At 43.8% G+C, this 24,116-nt stretch overlaps 1 protein-coding gene across 4 annotated transcripts in view; it reads left to right on the top strand.

Moving 5' to 3' along the window:
- znf536 (zinc finger protein 536) overlaps positions 1-24,116 on the top strand; it is a 400,158-nt gene that overhangs the window by 297,314 nt on the left and 78,728 nt on the right. For all 4 annotated transcript variants that reach the window (XM_033036453.1, XM_033036455.1, XM_033036452.1 and 1 more), the window contains one exon: positions 3,595-5,226. In XM_033036453.1, coding sequence (XP_032892344.1) covers positions 3,595-5,226 — 1,632 coding nt within the window. The remainder of the gene's footprint in view (positions 1-3,594; positions 5,227-24,116) is intronic.

Genomic DNA, 24,116 nt, shown 5'->3' with positions numbered 1-24,116 from the left:
AGTTCCCCATCATGGATGCAATATATCAAACTTATAGAACTCTTATCGTATATAATGGCAAGGATGAAAGATGCACTCTGCAAATATTAGAGTGCAGCACTATCAATGAAAGTCTTGTCCATTGGAAGATATTGCATTGATCTAAGCAAAACACGAAGTGTGGGAGGTTCAGTTCAGTGTAGTTTATTGTCACGTGTACCGAGGTACAGTGAAAAGCTTTTGTTGCGCGCTAACCAGCAGCGGAAAGACTATACATGATTACAGTCGAAACATTCACAGTGTGCAGGCAGAGATTGAAAAGTGTGGAGCGATTGTAATATGTGATTGGAGAACTGCTTCTGTGGCCAGCGTGCACATAGTCGCCATCTTGGATCTATGAAGGAAGAGGAGATGGTGTTTTTGGTCTGGGACCTTCCTCAGACTGGTTGGAGTTTGGGGGAGCGTGGCAAACTGGACAAGACAATCTTTGTTCAATGTGTAACACGTCAGTTGTGATCAGCAAGGAAACAATCTTGCAGAAGCAGGCCTTAAAAAACATTATTTTCCAAATGAGTTGTTTGTGGGTTAGTTTAGAGATACAGCATGGAACCAGGGCCACCGAGCCCACGCTGACCAGTGACCAGCTGTTATCCCACATTCTCATCCACTCCCTCCACACTGGGGAAAATTCTCAGAGTACAGTTAACCTACAAACCCGCACGTCTTTGGGATGTGGATTTGGGCTGAAGAATAAAATATTCTGCAGAACCAAAGTTTTAAGATAAAGATTACTATGTTGAGGGTAAAATAAATCCATTTATCCCATGCAGGTAACTCTGGTTTTGGGAAATCTGTGTTGTAAACATTTTATCAAGCTCAAAGAATATTACTCTTTAACCTATAGTAATCATTCTATATCCGTGCACTAGGGACAGCTTGATTGTTGTCATGTACAATCTTGTCTTTGACTGGACAAAAAGGTTTTCACTGTAAGAAGGAACTGCTGATGCTGGTTTAAACCGAAGATAGACACAAAATGCTGGAGTAACTCAGCAGGACAGGCTGCATCTCTGGAGAGAAGGAATGGGTGACTTTTCAGGTCACGTTTCGTTAGACTAAAGAAGGGTCTCGACTTGAAACGTCACCCATTCCTTTTCTCCTCAGATGCTGCCTGACCCGCAAAGTTACTCCAGCACTTTGTGTCTGTCTGAGGTTTTCATTGTACCTTGGTACACGTGACAATACTAATAAGCTGTAAACTTATTACTAAACTGTAAACTATTGTGAAGCAGCGCAACATTTTTGTCAAAGATAATACTTAAAATATCCAGGAATAACCACAACTCTTTTCAATTGCCCCACACACTATGTCGGCAGTTTCATGCACTATTAAAATGTGGTCATCTCGTCCCACTGGGTGACCTTTGACCTTTGAGCGAATGGTATGTTAGCATTCATAGCAAAAGGATTTGAGTATGGGAGCAGGGAGGTTCTACTGCAGTTGTACAGGGTCTTGGTGAGACCACACCTGGACTATTGCGTACAGTTTTGGTCCCCTAATCTGAGGAAAGACATTCTTGCCATAGAGGGAGTACAGAGAAGGTTCACCAGACTGATTCCTGGGATGTCAGGACTTTCATATGAAGAAAGACTGGATAGACTCGGCTTGTACTCGCTAGAATTTAGAAGATTGAGGGGGGATCTTATAGAAACTTACAAAATTCTTAAGGGGTTGGACAGGCTAGATGCAGGAAGATTGTTCCCGATGTTGGGGAAGTCCAGAACAAGGGGTCACAGTTTAAGGATAAGGGGGAAATCTTTTAGGACCGAGATGAGGAAAACATTTTTCACACAGAGAGTGGTGAATCTATGGAATTCTCTGCCACGGAAGGTAGTTGAGGCCAGTTCATTGCCTATATTTAAGAGGGAGTTAGATGTGGCCCTTGTGGCTAAAGGGATAAGGGGGTATGGAGAGAAGGCAGGTACAGGATACTGAGTTGGATGATCAGCCATGATCATATCGAATGGCGATGCAGGCTCGAAGGGCTGAATGGCCTACTCCTGCACCTATTGTCTATGTTTCTATGTTTCTTACCAGGCCAAGCCCAATTTGAATAATGCAGGTTTAATCATTGAGCCTCATTCATTCCAAATCTCATTCTTCGGCCCACCAAGTCCATATCTGAAGGAAGGGTCTCAACCCGAAACGTCACCTATCCATGTTCTCCAGAGATGCTGCCTGACCCGCTGAGTTACTCCAGCACTCTGTGAAACGTCACCTATCCATGTTCTCCAGAGATGCTGCCTGACCCGCTGAGTTACTCCAGCACTCTGTGAAACGTCACCTATCCATGTTCTCCACAGATGCTGCCTGACCCGCTGAGTTACACCAGCATCTTCGACATGTTTTAATGCTGTCCTTTAGATTTACAGGAGGCTATAATCTCCAGCAGTGACTCACTGCCCAACGCTGATGACAGTACAATGCTGAAACACGGAGGTAGTTTTCCATAGAGCCCATAATCTTTAATTCTTACAAATAATATAATCTGACAAGGAAGAGGAGGAGAAAAGATTTTCTGCAAAATGCAGTAACTTCAGCCATTGCCAAATGTCCATTTGCATAACACAAGTGACAAGTGTACCTTCAAAACAGATAATATATGTAAATATATGCACAAACTAGTTAATTTATGAGGTGGATATTATCCTAAAAATCCCTGCTTAATGAACGCAGCATAATAATCCTGTTGTATTTTAAAAATATTTTCTTAACCAGTGCAAATGTAAAACTGCACATTCAAATTAGCAGAGAGACAGGCAGTGAGTTTAATATTTTAAATGTTTAATTTCATCTCTGGATCCCGTACGCTTTGAGTACAGTATTGTTTGAACCAGTGGTATTTTCAGAAAATTGTTAAATTAATTTTTGAATGGTGCTTCACAAATAATGATGAATTACTTGTGCAGCCTGCCAATTGCTAATTAGATCCCTGATTTACTGCACTGTAAGTTTTAAATCATTCATTTCAGGATTGGATGGAAAGATATAAAGTTTGAGATGTTGAAACATACTCTTGTCTCCTCAATGTTGGTTCTGTCCTTGTCCTCACACAAGAATTGTTTATTTTGTAGGAAGGAACTGCAGATGCTGGTTTAAACTGAAGATAGACACAAAGTGCCGGAGTAACTCAACGGGTCAGGCAGCATCTCTGGAGAGAAGGAATGGGTGATGTTTCGGGTCGAGACCCTTCTTCAGACTGAGAGTTGGGGGAGAGGGAAATGGGAGATAGAGATGGTGATTGTAGAGAGATTTAGAACAAATAATGAAAGATATGCAAAAAAGTAATGATGGTAAAGGAGACAGGCTGTGGGTCAGGTGTGGGTCAGGTGTGGGTCAGGTGTGGGTCAGGTGTGGGTCAGGTGAGAATGACTTACAGACAATGAAGAAGTCTGAAGAATGGTCTCGACCCGAAACATCGCCTATTTCCTTCGCTCCATAGACGCTGAGTTTCTCCAGCACTTTTGTCTACGTTCAGACAATGAGACTAAATAAGCCAAGATTGCAGATACTGATTCAACAAATAAAGTTTGTGCTTTCTGTCATTTATTCAGGAGAGAAGCCGTATAAGTGTCCTCATTGTGACTACGCTGGGACCCAGTCAGCATCACTGAAGTACCACCTAGAGCGTCACCATCGCGAGCGGCAGAATGGAACAAGTCCTCTGATGGGGCAGACACACGCTCGGCAAGAACAGTCTGATGACCCAGCAGCCAAGACTCAGATGTTCATCAGACCAGAGATCCTGAGAGGGGTTATGAAAAGTGTTCCTGGATCTGACTCTAGGGGTGGCCTGACTCCTCAGCAATGGCCACTGGGTGTACTTCCCTCCACAGAGTGCCAAGCCCACGGACCCAGTTGCACGTCGGAGCAGCAGTGTGACAATCTCAAACCCACTGCTGAGGTGTCTGGGGAGGAGACGCCAAGCCTCTCCGATCTTAGCCGAGCTTTCCAGAGCCTCGCCGGCAATGGAGCCAACTTCCAAGGGTCATTGCAAGCTTTCATTGACACCTTTGGACTGAGATCCTTGGAGAAAGAGAAAGAAATGTTAGCCAGAGCATACGGTGCATCCACCAGCGTAAAGCCTTCCAACTCAACACTAACACTGGAGAAACACACAAAGAACGCAGGCTCTGACGAGAGTGCAGGAATGGTTGAAGATCAGTCTTCTGAGGAGAAATCTATCATCAAATCCAAGTCAACCGCAGAAAAATCCCAGTACGAACCTTTGGATTTGTCTGTGAGACCCCCATCACACGATTGTGTCTCAATCCCTGGTGCCTCCGTCACCGTTCAGGATAACATCACTTGGCATGGTTGTCTCTTCTGTTCCTTCACAACTTCCTCAATGGAACTAATGGTTCTTCACCTGCAAGCTAATCACCTGGGGAAATCTAAACGGAAAGAACATCTATCTGGAGCAGCTGGAAACGATCTTCAAGGAGAGTCTTCATCTGTGGCCAAGAAAACTTGTTTGTCCATTTCTCCTGTGGTTCCTAAGAAAGATATCATCACAGCAAAATTACTCGACAAGGCTGACTCCTCCCCTGAAAAAGTATCTCAACAAGGCCAATCTGCTGAATCTTTGGGCGATCACAAGAAGTCTTACTCGAGTCCAGTGGACTCCAGTCTGAGCTCCCTAGTCACTGACTTTTACAAACAATTTCACAAATATTCAACTAGTAGCAGCCCAGGGACATCAATGCTGAGTTCCACCCATGATAATGAACTGAAATATCTTCCTAGTAACGTGCTGAGTCTAGTTTCACCAGGGGCCTCGAGCTTGAGCCCGTCTGGTGAAATGGGTGAAGCGGAGTGCAGTGATGATGCAGAGTCCGTCAATGATCAAGATCCAGAAGATCAAGATGTGCTAGTTGACGCCAACCAGCCACCGTCAACCTCCGCCGAAGAAACGTCGGATGAAGAAGAGCTGATTGACAGTGCATCTCTCTCGCAAGTCTCGCAGGGTCTTCTCAGCTCCATGGGTAAACAACAAGGTGGACCTTGGCTTCTGCCATCTCCCAATGTACCACCAGGCCAGGCCCAGGTGCCTTCTCCGCTGGACCAACAGGTGGACATGCTGTCAGTTCTGAGAGCTTACGGCACTGAGAACATGGTGGCTTCCAATGGTCCAGGAGGTAGCTCCACTTCCAACAGTAGCAGCATTAAGCGAGCAGATTCAGCAGGTGGGTGCCAAATAAATCCATCTTTTAAAATGCAATGAACACCCTTGCCAGCTAAATCTCCTTTACAGTCAGTCATGCCTTCAAGAAACTACAAAGTAAACCTGCAAAAGTGTTGTGTCCTGTATGTTGCTAATACGTCAACTCTTCTGTTTTCCCCAGTTTTTGTAATAAATTGTAGTTCCCTATTTCACATGAGTTACTGTAGAGATTTAGTGAAGATACTCAGCAGCTTAAAGGAAGGATGGATTGAATTCTTGATCATTGTGAAGGTAGTTATGGAAGTAGGTATGGGTTCTACTTGGCTTGACGGATGTATACTGTAAAACAGAGCATCTTCATCATTACCTTGTGATAAGAAACCTCTAAATCCAATGGCTTTCCAATTAATCTTCAGTATTGACTCCGGACTCCGGACACTGGCAAATCAACGTGTAGAGCAAGCTGAGGATAGAATCCACTCGTTTATCTGTATCAATGCAATTCCATTTGTATAGAGTATGAAGTCTATTAACCTAGCGGAGAACTTACAATAAATAGTAACATTCCTTGTATATTATGTGCACTAGAGCCTTCGAAATGATTTGTTTAATTTGTAAGATCAAAGCATTTTTCAGGCTGAGCATTCCTTGCCTATCTCCCAACTTTGCAACGGTAAAGGCACTTTGTGTTCTGGTTATAGAATGATAGTCACAGCACTTTAGTAAGCAGTTATAGGTGAGACACTTGGTGGCTTTTACAAGATGTGTTTGGGGCACAAATACAAATCTAAGCCTCTTTCAACTCCTCGTCTACCTTCATCATTTACATACCAACTTTGATTGTTGTTCTCTGCACAGATGTAACCATATAACCATAGGAGACCATCACTGAAGTGAGACCTACATCTTGGAGAGAGCAGTGCAGTTGAGATATCTTAAATGATTGATAGGGGTTAAAATCTTCAAGAAAAGGGGATTATACGATCCAAACAGTCAACTTCTTTGCACATTAAGCACATGCATTGCCCTTTCTTTCCTGTGGTAGACTTAATTGAATATTTGAAATGAACCTGACTGGACAAACTCAATAGGGAAAGATTGCTGGACGAAGTGAAACCTTGTCATAAATGTCTAGATAAGTCCCCATGGCTTAAACAAGTTCCGTCTACAGGTCACCGTCACTCAGCTGCCTTACGAGTTCCAGGAGCAATTCAGCATAGTGCGGCCAATATTTTTTACGCTGCTATTTACTGTTAAATCAATGCTAACTCAGACAAAAAAATATGGAGCTATACTTAAAGAAATAAAGCAGTCCATCAGTATTTATTTTATAATGGCTGTCAACTGTGTTTAGAAGTGTCACTGATGCTAACCCAACAGAGGAGGCAACCCTGCAAGGAGGCCACTATAAGACCACTATTAGAGTGAAGATTTAGTGAGATGGAGTATAATGACCGGGAGAAGTAAGGGCGGCACGGTGGTGCAGCGGTAGAGTTGCTGCCTCAGCGCCAGAGACCCGGGTTCGATCCTGACTATGGGAGCTGTCTGCATGGAGTTTGTACGTTCTCCCTGTGACCCGCGTGGGTTTTCTCCGGGTGCTCCGGTTCCCTCCCACACTCCAAAGACGTACAGGTTTGTAGGTTAATCGGCTTATGTAAAAATTGTAAATTGTCCCTAGTGTGTAGAATAGTGCTGAGGTACAGGGTGATCTCTGGTCGGCAAGGAATCGATGGGCTGAAGGGCCTGTTTCCGTGCTGTATCTCTAAACTACATTCCCTTTCTCTTCCCGCCGCTACTTTCGTGCCACAAGCTGGGATAGCTGGTGTTCACAACTGTTGCCAGCGCCAAATGAGTTCTGAAATTTACTTCACAGCTGATTGCAAAGCTCATGAATCTTAATAACCTATGTTTCCATATCATAAGATGCAGCATCAGTGGAAAACAAATGTCATTTGTGTTTGAGAACTTTAATTCAACTTGAACAACTACTGGGAAGACTAATTCAAAATTAAATGAATGGAAATTCTGAAGGTAGTGATATTGTGAACATAGATACAGATAGAAGCAACTGGGGCAAAAGAAGATACATCATGTTACATGGTCTATACATTTACATTAACTACAGATATGAAACATGCCCATGATAAAGTCACAAACAGTGAGTTATTCAGATAAGATGTCTATAATCATTCAAATATTTACCGATTGTAAGTGTTGCATCATTTTAAGTGTAGTTTGATATGATTTATATGTCTGGTTTAATTTGACTTAACTTTGAGACACATATCATGAACAATCTTTGAACTGTATTAAGTTGTTGGTGTCTAGTTTCTCAGTTAATGCACAATAATTTGTAACACGTTAAGAAAGATAAATGAACCTGGGTTAAACAAATAAATACATCAGATGTCTTTCACTTCTAGCTGTGTGCCAGCGTTGTACTTGGTGGTGTGATGTGTGGTGCAACTGTGAAAGGTTGTCTTGTATGTCGGGTTGAATATGACTTGTCTCTCATCCTTGTCATCGCAGAAACATCACATGAAACATTTCCACTGGGACATTGTCATTGATCTGAATCCATGAGTGTGTTTAACACACGTTCATTGCGGCATGTCCAAGCAGAACGTGCTGGAAATACTCAATGGTTCGGCAGCATCCATGAAGGGAGAAACTATTTGGACCAAGGGCTTTTCACCACATTTACAATGTAATAAGCTTCATAAATTTATGTTCATAAATTATAGGAGCAGAATTAGGCCATTCGGCCCATCGAGTCTACTCCACCATTCAATCATGACTGATCTATCTCTCCCTCCTAACCCCATTCTCCTGCCTTCTCCCCATAACCCCTGACACTCGCACTAATGAAGAATCTGTTAACCTTCGCCATCTTCTTCTTTGGTGTCCATCTTCCACGTTTCAAATGTTGACCTCGCTGTCATCGTCCTTCCTGAAAAGGACGCAAGGTTCCGGCAACAATCAGTGGGAGCCATCACTTGTCGCAGTCGATGATGGTGGTAGCAGAGTTAGCTCAGGATACGTCCAGTTCGCAGCCCTGCCACGTGGATGCTTCTGGTCTGGGGCCACCTGTGGCAATGAATTCCACAGATTCACCACTTTCTGACTAAAGATATTCCACCTCATCTCCTTCATAAAGGAACGTCCTTTTATTCTGAGGCTGCGGCTTCTGGTCTTGAATCACAGATTCAGGGGTTCCACCGATACACCTACCTCTGGCTAAAGACGGCCAAAGCAAGGTCACTGGTCATAAAAGTCCACAAATCCTAAAGTAAGTGATGGTGTGAGTGTACATACAAAAAAAATGGAAGTCAAGCAGCATTTGCCACGCAGTAATATTCGATTTGTCGAAACAGCTACCAATTTGGTGCTTTATCGACGACTAGAAGTGCTTTGGAAAGAGAGAGAAAAATGAAGAGCTCTAGTGGGAAGGAGGACTGAGATGAATCATAATGGGACAACCTGCTCGAACTAATGCTGCTGAGCTGCTTCTAACAAGATTATATTTCTGAAGACATTGGATATGGGTTTGTAGATTCAGCTCCAGGAGTCCACAGCTGAGCTCCTGGGATCAGATACAAGTCGTCGGTTTGCAGGCTTCTGAATCTCCATGTCCATTCACTGCATCGATTGAAAGACTGGCAGCGATAGAACTTCATTCCAAGGGTATAACATCCCTCACTGTGGCCCCATCACACAACATCCCACCGCCTGTACGTTCTCCCCATGGCCCGCGTGGGTTTTCTCCGAGATCTTCAGTTTCCTCCAACGTTCTAAAGACGTGCAGGGTTGTAAGTTAATTGACTTGGTAAGGAAGTGCCCCAGACTGTGTGTGTGATGGTGTTAGTGTGCGGGGATCGCTGGTCGGTACGGACTCGGTGGGCCGAAGGGCCTGTTTCTGCGCTGTATCTCTAAACTAAACTAAATCTCTATAACAACATCATTTGGCTTCTGCCCACCCCCCTCACCCACATTAAGCCAAGTTTGATGTTCAAATCTCCGACATGAGCTCCTTTACTGTTATTCTTACACCACCGAAAGCAAACATCTTCACAGCCTTGCTTATCCTACAGTAACATGCTTCAAAAGCAGTGATCATAACAGTGGCCAGTGAGTTGGGGTAAGTTAGATGACAACGTTACTGGGCCCGAGCAAGGGGGACAAACTCGGGACTGACCGCTCATGTCGACGTCCAGAACAGCTCATGACTTTGTGGATATTGTGGGCAGTGGATATTGTCTACATGGGTTTTAGCACGGCATTTGACAAAGTTTCTCATAGTAGACTGATTCAGAATGTTTAAGAAGGAACTGCAGATGCTGGAAAAATCAAAGGTAGACAAAAATGCTGGAGAAACTCAGCGGGTGAGGCAGAGTCTATGGAGTGAAGGAATAGGTGACCTTCCTGCGATCATGGAGTGAAGGAATAGGTGACCTTCCTGCGATCATGGAGTTATCATGCATGAAGCTCGAACTGGAACACCTGTGATATTGTCCACATCCTCATGATGGTGCTGTGATGAGGAAAGGTCCATGGGTGGAATCACAGGCAGCAGTGGCTGGAGACTTGTGCAAATCCTACAGGATCTATACAATGTCAGCAATGTTTACTCTGTGGAAGATTGTAGATCTTGAATCTAATGTCTTGTAACGAGGCTGAAAGTCTCCACTTCTGGTCATTCCTTCCGATGAGTTGTTTCATCACGGATGCTGCCTGTACCTTCAGGCACCGTTCCTGCCTCACTGCTCATCCAGGAGACTATATGAGCGGCTCTGTCCATGAGGACCATGAATTAAATCCAATGTCACTTCATCTTCATCTCCATCTCCTTGACTGACTGGACTGGTTTGTTGCAGAGAAATCTTTAGAAACATAGAAACATAGAAAAAGGTGCAGGAGTAGGCCATTCGGCCCTTCGAGCCTGCACTTTAGTCCATGATGAAAAAGTAGAGGCACAACCTCAAGGATGATGTGTTTTACTTTATATCACCACAGCTGCAGTTGAAGGCTCGCAAATCGTGGCAAATTTGGCAATTCCACCAAGTGGAGTTGATGTAATTTTACACACGTTTTTATCTGCAATTGTTGTCGTTTTGTCCCGATGTTTTAAGGTGGATCTTCATGTTGTTTCAATGACAACCCTATTTGGACGTGTTTGAAGCAGCAGACAGCTCAGGTTTATCAAATCTCATTTACAGCTCATCTGAGACACCAAATCTCATCTCCGCTCATCTGAGAAATGCCAGTCACCGTTCACCCATGGAAGAAGCAGGATTTAGTTAAACAGTAGGTACACAAAAAAGCTGGAGAAACTCAGCGGGTGCAGCAGCATCTATGGAGCGAAGGAAATAGGCAACGTTTCGGGCCGAAACCCTTCTTCAGACTCCATTTTACTCCACTTTAGTTAAACAGTATTTAGTAAAGAATTTAGTAAATACATTTGATCATAAATACAACACAGAGTGCTAGAGAAACACAGCAGTTGAGGGAGTCCATCACACAAACCAGCCTCCCGTCTATTGATTCCATCTACTCCGCAACGGCCTGTACCACTCGCCGATTTTTTCCGCGACTGGCGACGACATATCAGGGTCGCCAAAAGATTTTTAACATTTCAAAATCCAGCGGCAACAAAATAAATGTTGCGACACTTGAGGAAACCGTGCGTCATTCGTCATCACGTGGCGTTATGCCGCGCCACACCGCGACTTTATCGATGACCTGATACGTCAATCAATGATGCTGGCAGTCGCCGAAAAAATGACCAAGTGGGATAGGCCCTTCACGCTGCCTCGGCAAGACCAGCAGCATCATCAAGGACCAGTCTCACCCCGGCCACTCCCTCTTCACCCTCTCTCATCGGGCAAGAGGTACACAAGTGTGAAAACGCACACCTCCAGATTCAAGGGCAGTTTCTTCCCAGCTGTTATCCGGCAACTGAACCATCCTACCACAACCAGAGAGCAGTCCTGAACTACTATCTACCTCATTGGTGGCCCTCGGACTATCCTTCCAATGGCAGAGAGGGGATGATCATCACACACCCATGGCCACAGGGAGAAGTGGTCTTATCTATGCTTCTCAGTGGAACAACACAACCTTCACAAGTCAGTTTTGGAGAGCTGTGGTCTCATAGAAGCTGATCCAAGAGAGCCTCCTCCAGCAGCCAAGGTCAAGGTCATACTTGCTCTCATCCTCCAGACATGCTTCTTGCCAGTGCTCTGGTGTCCACCATTGAGTTGGCTGCTGTAAACTGCCCCGCACGCTCAGGTAGGATCTGACGAAACTGGTGGGAAGATGTGGAGAATGAGTTACGGGGAAGCTAAGTGGGAAATGGGATTGCTCAGGGATAGGCCGAATGGCCTCATGTAGAACATATGGAACAAACAAATAATCCATTCAGTTCAGTTTAGTTTATTGTCACGTGTACCGAGGTACAGTGAAAAGCTTTTGTTGCGTGCTAACCAGTCAGGAAAGACTATAGATGATTACAATCGAGCCATTTACAGTGTACAGATACATGATAAAGGGAATAACGTTTAGTGCAAGGTAAAGTTCAATAAAGTGCAATTAATGGTAGTCCGAGGGTCTCCAAAGAGGTAGATAGTCGTGAGACTGGTGCTAGTTTTGACCTTGCAAAAATGTGAAGGTTGTTTCTCTCTGTGCGCACTGCTCTCACTTGCCAAGCTGTATCTTTGTTTCATCTCAAGCTGAACGCCGCTGAAGCGATCCTTCCAACCTGCCTGTCTTTTAGGGGCTCAACAAATGGCCCATTTTACAGCACACTCGCAATCACGTACAAGTCAGGATCAGGACAATAAAACTGTACCAGGGCAACTCAATGAGGTCATGGGGCCACTTAATTATCTGGTCCTGAATCAAAGGAACATCAAGGCAGCAGCTGCAAATGGGAATTATTTTGCTTGATCAAGGCATAAACTCATTAGACCTCATCGTCTCATTTGGACTCACAGCCAATTCTCTCACTCTGTGACTCATTTGGCATTTCAGTCCATTCGACCAGGAATGAGTGGGTTAACCTATGATGAGCCTATGACGGCACTGGGCCTGTAGTCGCTGGAGTTTAGAAGAATGAGGGGAGACCTCATTGAAACATACCGAATAGTGAAAGGCTTGGATAGAGTGGATGTGGAGAGGATGTTTCCACTAGTGGGAGAGTCTAGGACTAAAGGTCACAGCCTCAGAATTAAAGGATGTTCCTTTAGGAAGGAGATGAGGAGGAATTTCTTTAGTCAGAGGGTAGTGAATCTGTGGAATTCTTTGCCACAGAAGGCAGTGGAGGCCAAGTCAGTGGATATTTTTAAGAGAAATAGATAGATTCTTGATTAGTGCGGGTGTCAGAGGTTATGGGGAGAAGGCAGGAGAATGGGGTTAGGAACAAGATAGATCAGTCATGATTAAATGGTGGAGTAGACTTGATGGGCCGAATGGCCTTATTCTGGCCCTATCACTTCCAATCTTACGATTCAGACACGGAATTAACTTTATAGGTTTAACACCAGACTGTGGGCATTGATCCTCCCATGAAGACTCTGTGAAACATACTCTTCCGCCACAGTGTGCTTCCCACAGCTGGATCCCACATGACTTTCAAGTACCTTTAGTTCCCAGGATGGAAAAAATGTAAAACTAGAGGGCATAGCTGTAAGGTGAGGGGGGCAGAGTGTGAAGGAGATGTGTGGGGCAAATGTTTTACACAGAGGGTGGTGGGTGCCTGGAACATGCTGCCAGGGGTGGTGGTGGAGGCAGATGCGATAGTGGTGTTTAAGAGACTTTTGGACAGACGTATGGATATGCAGGGAATGGAGGGATGTGGATCACGTGCAGGAAGATACGAGAGATTGTCGGCATTAATATCATCTGCACTGTACGTACCACCAATGGAACGATTCAATTCATACTTGCCGCATCTTCACAGGCCTGTAAACATTATACACACAAATAAACAAACAAATAATGAATTAAATTAGTAATCAGTAGTGGCCAGACGTGGGCAGGATAGGTCTAGAGCATCAAGATCTAAACTATCAAGATCAGCCTCTCTAGACTGAGCTACTGGGGCCGGTCCAGCCTGAAGCCCGGTTCCTGGTGATCTGCGGTAGAGGGCTGCTGTGTGGAGTGGTTCTGTACACATGACCCCGTGGCCTCCCTGGATGACCCCATGGCACAGCCACAGGAATGAGTGCAAGAGTTTGTGACCAGGGGGAGTGAACGGCGATCGAACCTGCACTGCTCCGATATCTGGGCAGTGAACAGAGAAGTGGAGAGAGAGCAGATAGAGGAAGTTCAAAGTGGTCACGGCAAGATAGAGAGAAAGAAGATGGAAGATGGCGCGCGGAAGAGCTGCTGCCCCACAGCGCCAGAGTCTCAGGTTCGATCCTGACTACGGGTGCTGTCTGTACGGAGTTTGTAAGTTTTCCCCGTGTGCTCCGGTTTGCTCCCACATTTTAAAGACGTGCAGGTTTGTCAGTAAATTGTCCTTAGTGTGTAGGATAGTGCTAGTGTACGGGGTGATCGCTGGTCGGCACGGGCTCGGTGAGCTGAAATGGCCTGCTTCAACATCTGTATTTCTGAAGACTAAAGTCTAAAGAGACAGAAGCAGATGTGTGTGTGAGTCAGTAAATGTTTCGGGTTTTGGCCCGAAAAGTTGCCTATTTCCTTCGCTCCATAGATGCTGCCACTTCCGCTGACTTTCTCCAGCACTTTTGTCTACCTTTGATTTTCCAGCATCTGCAGTTCCTTCTTGAACAGTAAATATATTAGTTTAGTTTAGAGATACAGCATGGACACAGGCCCTTCGGCCCAGCGAGTCCACGCTGATCATCGATCACCCATTCACACTAGTTCTCACACTAGTTGTCACACTTGTGCATCCACTCCCTACCCACTCGGGGCAATTTACAGCGGTCACGTAATCTACAAACCCACACGTCCACGTGGGTGGAAACCGCAGCATCCGGAGGAAACCCACGCGGTCACAGGGAGAACGTGCAAACTCCACGCACAGTCAGGACCGAACCTGGGTCCCTGGCGCTGTGAGGCTGCAACTCTACCGCTGTGCCACCGTGTGATACTGGGTCCTGTTGTTGATGTGTGGCGACGCTGGAAGCAGCAACTGGCCCGAGTCATTGGGGGAGTTGTGGTCGGGTAGTGCATGCGTGCCTTTAACAGTCGGTTGATGAAGGCACAACTGTACAACAGCTGCAAAGAACCTTACTCGAGCTTTCCAGAAACTTCCGCTGTAACTGAGCCGGCACGGCGTAAGGTCAACGTTTTACTGCTTTGTTAAACAGTGTTGGAGAAACAATACAACAACCTAGCAAACATGAATCTCATCATCGTCCTGCTTGAAGTTCACGGAGGTCATTGTTGAAGTCAACTCTCGAGGTAACTGCAGTACCATTGTTAGACACAAATGCAGGAGTAACTCAGCTGGTCAGGCAGCATCTCTGAAGTCTGAAGAACGGTCTCGACCTGAAACATCACCAATTCCATTTCTGCAGAGATGTTGCCTGTCCCGTTGAGTTACTCCATGTAAACCAGCATATACAGATCCTTTCTACACATCTTGTCTGCAGTACCATAGTAACCAAGTGCCCAGCGCTGTGTAGACTGGAATATAACTTTGAGGAGTATCCTCCCCTCAGAGACCACCTCCCATGAGTTCAACTCCACCCCCAAGACGGAGCCAGCCTTCCTGATGAGTTTGCTAATCCTAAGGTTATACTAGGTTGCACTCCAATGCACTCTGAAGCCAACATCTGTCCTCTACACCCCCACACCCAACATTAACTTACCTTCGATGAATATAAGTTGAGGTCCACTTCTAAAGATGAGTTTCAAAACTGCTCCTTCCATCTTTGGGAAAATGTTTGAATTTTTATCAGCAAATCAGTAAATAATTATTCCATCAATTTTTCAGAAATAATACTTATCATTGATTTGAAATTGCAATGTTTTCAGCTTTAATGTTTTTTTAAAATATTTAATGATTAATTGCCCCTGATTTGATCAACTTTAACTGGACTTCTGGTGAGCAGGAACCACACACAACCTTAATGTTTCCAACTGACCAGAGCCAGGGTCCAGTCCGTTTGTAGCAAATAACATCCTGCCTGCATGCAATAAATATCTAATTAATGTATGTAAGCACAAAATCTAATTAATGTTACTGCCTCACAGCGCCAGAGACCCATCTTCCATCCAGACTACGAGTGCTGTCTGTACGGAGTTTGTACCTTCTCCACGTGACCTGCGTGGGTTTTCTCCAGGTGCTCTGGTTTCCCCCCTCACGCCAAAGACGTGCGGATTTGTCGGTTACACAGCTTCTGTAAATTGTCCCTGGTGTGTAGCCTAGAATTAGATTCTGGGTGATCGATGGTCAGTGCGGACTCGATGGGCCGAAGGGCCTGTTTCCACGCTGTATCTGTAAACTGTATAATGACATTAGTCTATTCGTCAATAAATTACATACTTACAAAAAAAAAGTCTAGATTTATATTGAGTGCTCAGCTGAATCTCTTTAATTAAGATTGAAATGGGTTACACTTCATTAGCTTACCTGTCTTAATTGCCCCAATATATTTATCTTTGGGGAAACATAGTTGTGGCAGCTTGTCTCAGCTTGTTTTCAACTCCTGGCCTCTATGTTGGTCACGATGTCTTTAAATATCTTTCTTTATTTTCCATCATATTATTACTCATCCTCGTTATGTGTGGTGATTTCATTAGGTTTCTGACAGCTGATTAGCAAAGTAGTGTGGTTGTCAGAAGATTTATTTAGGCATTGCAGCCCAGGTTCAGAACAAGTTCTATCCAACCCGTCTGGAATGTAAAAATAAACTTCTGCTGGGATGAACCAGTGAGGATGGCAATGAGACCATCAGATGATCTATCGATGAACCACAGGCTACCTTGTTCATCCCACTCCCACCTTGCCCTCTGTTTCAGTGTCAAGCGTTCTAATTTGGTTCTCAAACATTACAAGTTGAAAGATATTATCAGTGTGTGGTAATTGTTACAATACAGCGTCTTTATAATCCGCACTGTCAGATTTAGAATCTGCTTCATGCAAATTTGATCAGTTTTATTTAAAGCTGCACATCGAATGTGTGGCAGAGTTTTCCAACAGGAATTTGCAAGTTGCTCAGTGCTGCATGAACACACCTGCCTGCCTTTAGTTTGGAGGTTGAAGCAACCTGGTTACAATTATAAACGTCAGGACAGCAACTTGTTTCAAAATAGACCTTAAATGCTATGTTACAGTTTATCATCCACACCTTTCAAAGGTTTTGATAAACCGGTAGCAAGAACAGATCTACCAATTGTGTGGTGCTGCTGCCAGTAAGAATGTCTCTGTTCTATCTGGGACACATGACAATAGAACACTCTTGACTCTTGAAACATCGAAGGAATACTATGATTATTTCAGTTTTATAGAAGAAAATCAAATGGAAATTTAATTGCATCTCTTTACTGGCAGTGAATCTGTGGAATTCATTGACACAGACGGCAGTGGAGGCCAAGTCATTGGGTATTTTTAAAGCGGAGATTGATAGATTCTTGATTAGTACGGGTGTCAAAGGTCATGGGGATAAGGCAGGAGAATGGGGTTAAGAAGGAAAGATAGATCAGCCATGATTGAATGATTGAATGAAACTCAATGGACCAAATGGCCTAATTCTGCTCTTATGATCTCACACAATGACAAAAGCTGGGCATTTGGAGGTTTACAGCTGTCCCATTTAGCTGCACACAGACAACTGAATGCAAAAATAAAAGTTTGTAGGAAGGAACCGCAGATGATGCTTTAAACCGAAGATAGACACAAAAAGCTGGAGTAACTCAGCGAGACAGGCAGCATCTCTGGAGAGAAGGAATGGGTGACGTTTCAGGTCGAGACCCTTCTCTTCTGAACCTTCGACCCTTTGAGTCCAGAGAAGGGTCTCGACCCGAATCGTCACCCGTTCCTTCTCTCCAGAGACGCTGCCTGTCCCGCTGAGTTACTCCAGCGTTTTGCGTCTATCTTCTGTGTGCTAGTTATTGAGAATAAATAACTGGCTCCAAGGATGCACCACGATCCAATTCAGTGAAATACAGCAATGAACAAGTAGACAATCGACTAAATGGCCTTGAAATAAGGACCCTTCTCCCTTCAGCTAATTTGTGCCACATCACTGCAAACCTCACTATTTTTCAAATTGTTTCAAATTATTTCTGTACCACTTAATCACCTTTGTCATTGTTCGCTGGAGTTAAGTCAGTAATTTAAACAGTGCCACCTCTTTTAAAAATCAAATGATTTAAATTGAAATATTTCAGTGCCCAGATGCCTAGTATTTTTATTGTAAGATTGGGAGGATATATTAGCAAGGGCAGATTGGGAAAAAAACCCCTTCCTCACATAATAAATGGGGCATTCAGATTCATTGTTTCACAGGCTCTTTAAAGCAATTAGTGTAATTTAAAGCACATGTGGCCGCATTAATCAGAGTAAAGTCAGAGATATACAAGCATCGTTACTATGGTGTAATGAAATTTCACAACTTAATGGTTTAAAAGACCAAAAGGTCTGAAAGAAACAAATAAGCATTTTGTTGTGGCTTAACACTGGCAATTAAGATTTATTTGTAACTTCCAAAGTAAGCATGATACACTAAATGCTTCAGAAAGAACTGCAGATGCTGGAAAAACCAAAGGTAGACAAAAATGCTGGAGAAACTCAATGGGTGAGGCAGCATCTATGGAGCGAAGGAAATGGGTGACGTTTCGGGTCGAGACCCTTCTTCAGAGACACTAAATACTGTTTATACATTTGTCCTGACATTGGAAGTAGAATTGTGACGATGGAACAATTGTTACTGTGTGATGTGCGGCTCTATCCATGTCTTGGAGACATAAGGAACTGTCAATGCTGGACTCTTGAGCAAAACTCAATGTGCTGGAGGAACTCAGAGGGACAGGCAGCATCTGTGAACGAAAGGTCAGACAACAGTGGTGAATCTGTGGAATTCTTTGCCACTGACGGCTGTGGAGAGCAAGTCAATGGATATTTTTAAGGCAGAGATAGGTAGATATTCGATTAGTACGGGTGTCAGAGGTTATGGGGAGAAGGCAGGAGAATGGGGTTAGGAGGGAGAGATAGATCAGCCATGATTGAATGGTGGAGTAGACTTGATGGGCCGAATGGCCTAATTCTGCTCCTATCACGTATGACTTGGTTTGGGTCGTTATTCAGGAAGAGTTACGTGTCCATTCCCTCCACAGATGTTAACTGACCCACTGAGTTCTTCCAGCACTTTGTATTTTTGCTCTATCTCTGTATTAGAGGACAGGTGCCATCCTGCCTCTTATGGATAGGCAGATAGGATGTAGAAATATTAAAGTTACATTTGAAATGTTCTTCATCAACATGGCCTCAATAAATTGGCAAAATTAACCAAGATCTTTAAGCATAAATGCATCTGCACATGTGCCAGCTTTGATGAATGTGGCTGTTCAGAGAGGTGATGTCTTAATGGACATTTGGATTTTGAGTTGTTCTACTCATTGCTCCCAACGTGACCCTTAAACATATTTACAAGTCATAAGTTCACAAGTTCAGAAATGATAGGAGCAGAATTAGGCCATTCAGCCCATCAAGTCTACTCTGCCATGGCTGATCTATCTCTCCCTCCTAACCCCATTCTCCTGCCTGATTCGTTTGTCGCTGATTTTGCCACTTGGCCAATTTTTCTCTCCAATAGTTTCAAGTCAAGGAGGGTGAGACCTAAACGAGCAGATGACCTGTCTGGCAATAACTAGTGAATAGATTTAGTTAAATGAAGGTTTTAAAGTGCATTTATTTTAAATTGTGATTTTCAGTGTGCAGTGCTCCAATATAAAATCTGAAAATAAGTACTTCAGTACAATTTGCATTGATCAGCTCTGCAGTTGATGTTGGTTACTATTTGATGTCACTAATAAAATGCTAAAGGAGGTCTAGCAATTAATTTAGTAACAAAATGAGCTCGCTCTGTATGCTGGATAAACAGATCCAACATTCATCAAGCAATCAACCTCACAATAGGACGAGATAGTAAATAGTAAATAGAACCAGAAACATTTACTAAGAATCCATCATTCCATAACCATAGGGTGGTGAGAAGGCCTTCAGTACATTAGCTTTCATCAGTCAGAGTATTGAGTGCAGAAGTTGGCATGTTATGTTACTGTTCTACACGATGTAAGCCCGCGTTTGGATTATTGTGTTCAGTTTTGGTCACCCTGTTAGAGGACGGATGTTGTCAGGCTGGAAAGTGCAGAGAGGATTTATGAGGATGTTGCCAGGACTCGAGGGCCTGAACTATAGGGACAGGTTGGGCAGGCTAGATCTTTATTCCTTGGAGCTCAGAAGAATGAGGGATGATCTTACAGCGGTTAACAAAATCATGAGGGGAGCAGATAAGGTGAATGCATGGAGTATTTAATCCAGGGTTGGGGAATACAGGGGATATAGATTCAAGGTGAAAGGGGAAAGATTTAATAGGAACCTACAGGGCCACAGAGGGTGGTGGGTGTATGGAACAAGTTGCCAGAGGAGGTGGTTGAGGCATGGACTATAACAACATTGAAATGACATTTGAATAGGTACATGGATAGGAAAGGTTTAGAGGGATATGGGCCAAACGCAGGCAGGAGGGACTATTGTAGATGGGACATGTCGGTCGTTATGGGGAAGTTGGTTCGACGGGCCTGATTCCGTGCTGTATCAGTCTATGACTCTACAATCCAGTGAGGTATTTAGCAGCTACTGTGAGAACTCTGTGAGAACACATCTCGGCGCAGGAGACACTAGAGGATAATCCCAGTTGTAACAAAGATTGGGTTGACAAGCCAAGCTTAGTGAAGATCTACTTATAAACCCATAAGCGTGAGATTGTCCCGTTCACTGTGAGTGGACTGAAGTGAAGACATACGCAATGGACTGATAGCAATGCTCAAGTACTATAAATGTTATTGCTTGCTGGATGGAAATCTAATCCAATCCACTTATTGCATCAAGTAAAAGCATTAGATATAATGCTTTTATTCAAAATTATATTTTTTAAAAGCCGAAGGTCTACAATAATTGAGAGAATGCGTTTTCTGAGCATTTCTTTCCCCTGACATCTGCGATGAGATCTAGTCAGCGCTGAGCCTATGTGACACTTTCTGTAGAGTTCCACCATGTCACAGATAGTGTAGAGATCGTGCATCGTGAGAATAACTCTTGTTATTGCTATCCTTCATGCCCAGTGACCACAGACTGATTAGTCTTGTGTTAGCATCTGAAAATATATTATATTTAATATTAATGAGCAAAGTTGAGGGTTCGCCATGGAGACTGTTATTCAATAGGGTTTCAGAATAGGAAGGTGTTTGGTTAACCAATGAGAAGTGTATATTGGATGTCCTGTAATGAAATGTGCTTTCAAAGATTCAATGAATCCTGGTTAAAAGGCCCAAGAACTGAACATCGATGGCAAAATCTAGAAGACAATTGGTAATTAGCTGAAAGGCAAGACGCTGCAATAACTAATTAGAAACAGGTTATAAGTTTGTAGAATGTTCTCTGCCAAATACCTTACTGAACCATCTAATCTGTACACATGCCTTTGGGTAGCACGGAGGCGCAGCGGGTACAGCCGCTACCTCACAGCGCCAGAGATCCCAGTTCAATCCTGACCATGGGCGCTGTCTGGGTGGAGTTTGCACGTTCTTCCTGTGACTTCATGGGTTTCCTCCGGGTGCTCCGGTTTCCTCCCACATCCCAAAGACGTGCGGGTTTGCAGGTTAATTGGCCCTCTGTAAACTGACCCAAGTGTGGAGGGAGTGGATGGGAAGGTGGCACGACATGGGGGGAGAGGGTGGAGGTGGGGGGGGGGGGGGGGAGTCGTGTAGGGAGTGTGGAGGGGAGAGAGTGGGCGGAGGGGGAGAGTGGTTGGACGAGGGGGAGAGGGGTGGGGGAGGGAGAGAATGGGATAAGGGGGTCAGTGGATATTTTTAAGGCAGGGATAGACATGTTCTTGATTAGAGCGGGTGTCAAGGGTTTATGGCAGGAAGATGGGATTAGGAGGCAGAGATCAGCCATGATTGAATGGCAGCGTGGACTCGATGGGCCCAATGGCCTAATCCTAGTCCTATTACTTGTGAACTTGTGGGTGATCAATGGATGGTATAGACTCGATGGGCCGAAGGGCCAGTTTGCTACATCTCGAAATAAATTGCACTCGGAGTTTAATGGCAGTGAATGGGAGTGAGGTTTGGAGAGGTCGTCGGAGAATAAAAAAACAGAACCACAATTAGTTTACAAGTAAGTAGAAGAGTGGAACAACACCATAGGAAAAGGTGAGGCTTTGTGCTTGGAAACTAACTAGGACACAAAATTAAATATATCTATCATATATCAGAGGATCGAATTTTACCGGATCCAGTTTTCTTTGGGTCTCAGACCAATCTAACTTGTCTCCCTGCAAGGAATTTTTATACTGTATATCTGTTTTGTGAATTCTGTAAGGGAAAATGTCCATGATCTTATCTACTGGAATGCAATTATTTGTATCACCCGGTGAAAGAAAGTTTAGTACTGAAGAAGAACTTACACACATCAAGTTTAAGAAAGAGCTGCAGATGCTGGAAAAATCGAAGGTAGACAAAAATGCTGGAGAAACTCAGCGGGTGAGGCAGCATCTATGGAGATAAGAAATAGGTGACGTTTCGGGTTGAGAATCGTCTTCTGACTGATGAAGGGATAGGTGACGTTTCGGGTCGAGACCCGGAAGGGTCTCGACCCGAAACGTTACCTATTCCTTCGCCCCACAGATGCTGGAGAAACTTAGTGGGTGAGGCAGCATCTATGGAGCGAAGGAATAGGTGACGTTTCGGGTCGAGACCCTTCTTCAGACTGTTGAAGGAATAGGTGACGTTTTGGGTCGAGACCCATCACCTATTTCCTTCGCTCCCTAGATGCTGCCACACCCACTGAGTTTCTCCAGCATTTTTGTCTTCTCACATCAAGTCATCAGTACAGGACTCTTCCAAGTATTCTAATAGACTCAAATGCTGCAAGCTTGTCCAAGGCATGGTGAAAGGAACAGGATTTCTATCTTGAAACCTGAAGAAGGGTCTCGACCAGAAACGTCACCTATTCCTTCGCTCCATAGATGCCGGCTCACCCGCTGAGTTTCTCCAGCATTTTTGTCTACCCTCAATTTTTCCAGCATCTGCAGTTCTTTCTTAAACAAAGGATTTCTATATTTGACTGCGTTAGCACATTAGTCTTAAAATGGGCAAACACAAGTCGAACCAGCTTCAGAAATTATTGTTGAATTAAAGAAGTTTGTGGTTCAAACAAGACAGTTGTAGCCTGGTTTATTGAAAGAAAGCACCAAAAGGTGTAAAAGTTCATTCTAGATACTGCATGGAGCAATTAAACATCAGCTTCTCTTGGTTCTAAACTTCAGGATGTCTACATTTAGCAAGTAACTACTGTTTAAGTTTTAATCAGGAAACAGGAATACAGTGAGCAGCAGCTGAAGAACTTCGATGAGAATGGTAATTAGATTTGGGTGCAGACGAAATCCATTGGGATTTTGTTACAAATTCAGGAGTTCGGGGAAAGTTTGGTGTGAAACATTTCACCAATGGCCAACTTTGTTTTTGGTCACAATTGCTGGAAAGGGTGCTTGCTATTTAGATGTCAAACATGGAACTAAATATGCACTAGCTTGAACTTCCAGTTCAGCCGTGGTGAATTAGACATGGCAGATGAAGGTTATTACAGTCATACAGACATACAGATGCAATATTGATTTGTGCTCAACGTTGGAGTTTCAATTGTAATTCATTCTGCAATTATCTGACTGTTAATGCTCTGGGTGCATTGTCCTTAATGTACCGACACTTTGACTCCTGACGTGAGATGTTAGACTGGCAATGTAGAGGTTGTACCATAATAGGAACATTCCTGCTGCCCTGGACACTGGGAAACACCACCAAGGCAGTTGTCCCAACTAATGCCAAACTTCAGCAAGCACAAGGTGATCCCAGGGCCCCTGGTCAGGACTCTGACAAATTTTGAATTTAGAATCTCCTGGCAAGTCCATCTCGGCAGAGTTCTGTGACTGGGTAGGTGCATGGGAAAGTACATATCGACATTGGAGGGTTTTTTTAAATTAAATTGAAATGCTGAACTGAAGTTTGAATTATGTTTGTTATCAGTAAAATGATAATGTTAAATCATTCTATTTTTATAATGCTTGCCGTCTAAGTGAATCATAGAGCTAGAATCGTAAACCACCCCTATGGTTAATTATGAAAATATATTTTTTAGCAAACAGTGAATCTACAAGTTATAGAGATCTGGGGTTGTGCCTGAATCTGAATAAATGCTATCAATAAGTACATGTTGAGTGTTGCGTTTATCCATAACATTATACATCCAGACCTGTGGTATTGAAGGCTGTCTGCTACTGTGTCAATGTTAGTGTGTACATCAATGTTCTAAACGGTTGCTATCGTAACATGATGCTTAGAATAGAGACTGTGCACTGCGGACAAGTGCATAACTGGTGTAGCTAGTGTGACCTCTCTATGTACCAGAATGTAAAACATTTTTGTGAATTTAAAAGTACAGAACACAGTTGCTGGGAATGCCTTGCGATTATTGTATAACACATTTCCTGCCACTCAAATGCTGCAACAGGTTGATTTTTGCTCCCCCCCCCTCCCCTATTGGTTTAACTTGTCTACACATGTTAAAGTTCAAGAATATTGGTCAACAACAAATGTCCTTCGAAGGCACAGAGCAAGTATGTGAATCACTTGTCAAAGGTGTTGAGGATTCCAGCTTGC

Source organism: Amblyraja radiata, chromosome 17 (assembly GCF_010909765.2).
Source record: "Amblyraja radiata isolate CabotCenter1 chromosome 17, sAmbRad1.1.pri, whole genome shotgun sequence".
NCBI classification, from domain to species: Eukaryota; Metazoa; Chordata; class Chondrichthyes; order Rajiformes; family Rajidae; genus Amblyraja; species Amblyraja radiata.
The sequence above is the reverse complement of the archived record's forward strand: the minus strand, read 5'-3'. Positions and strand labels throughout refer to the sequence as shown.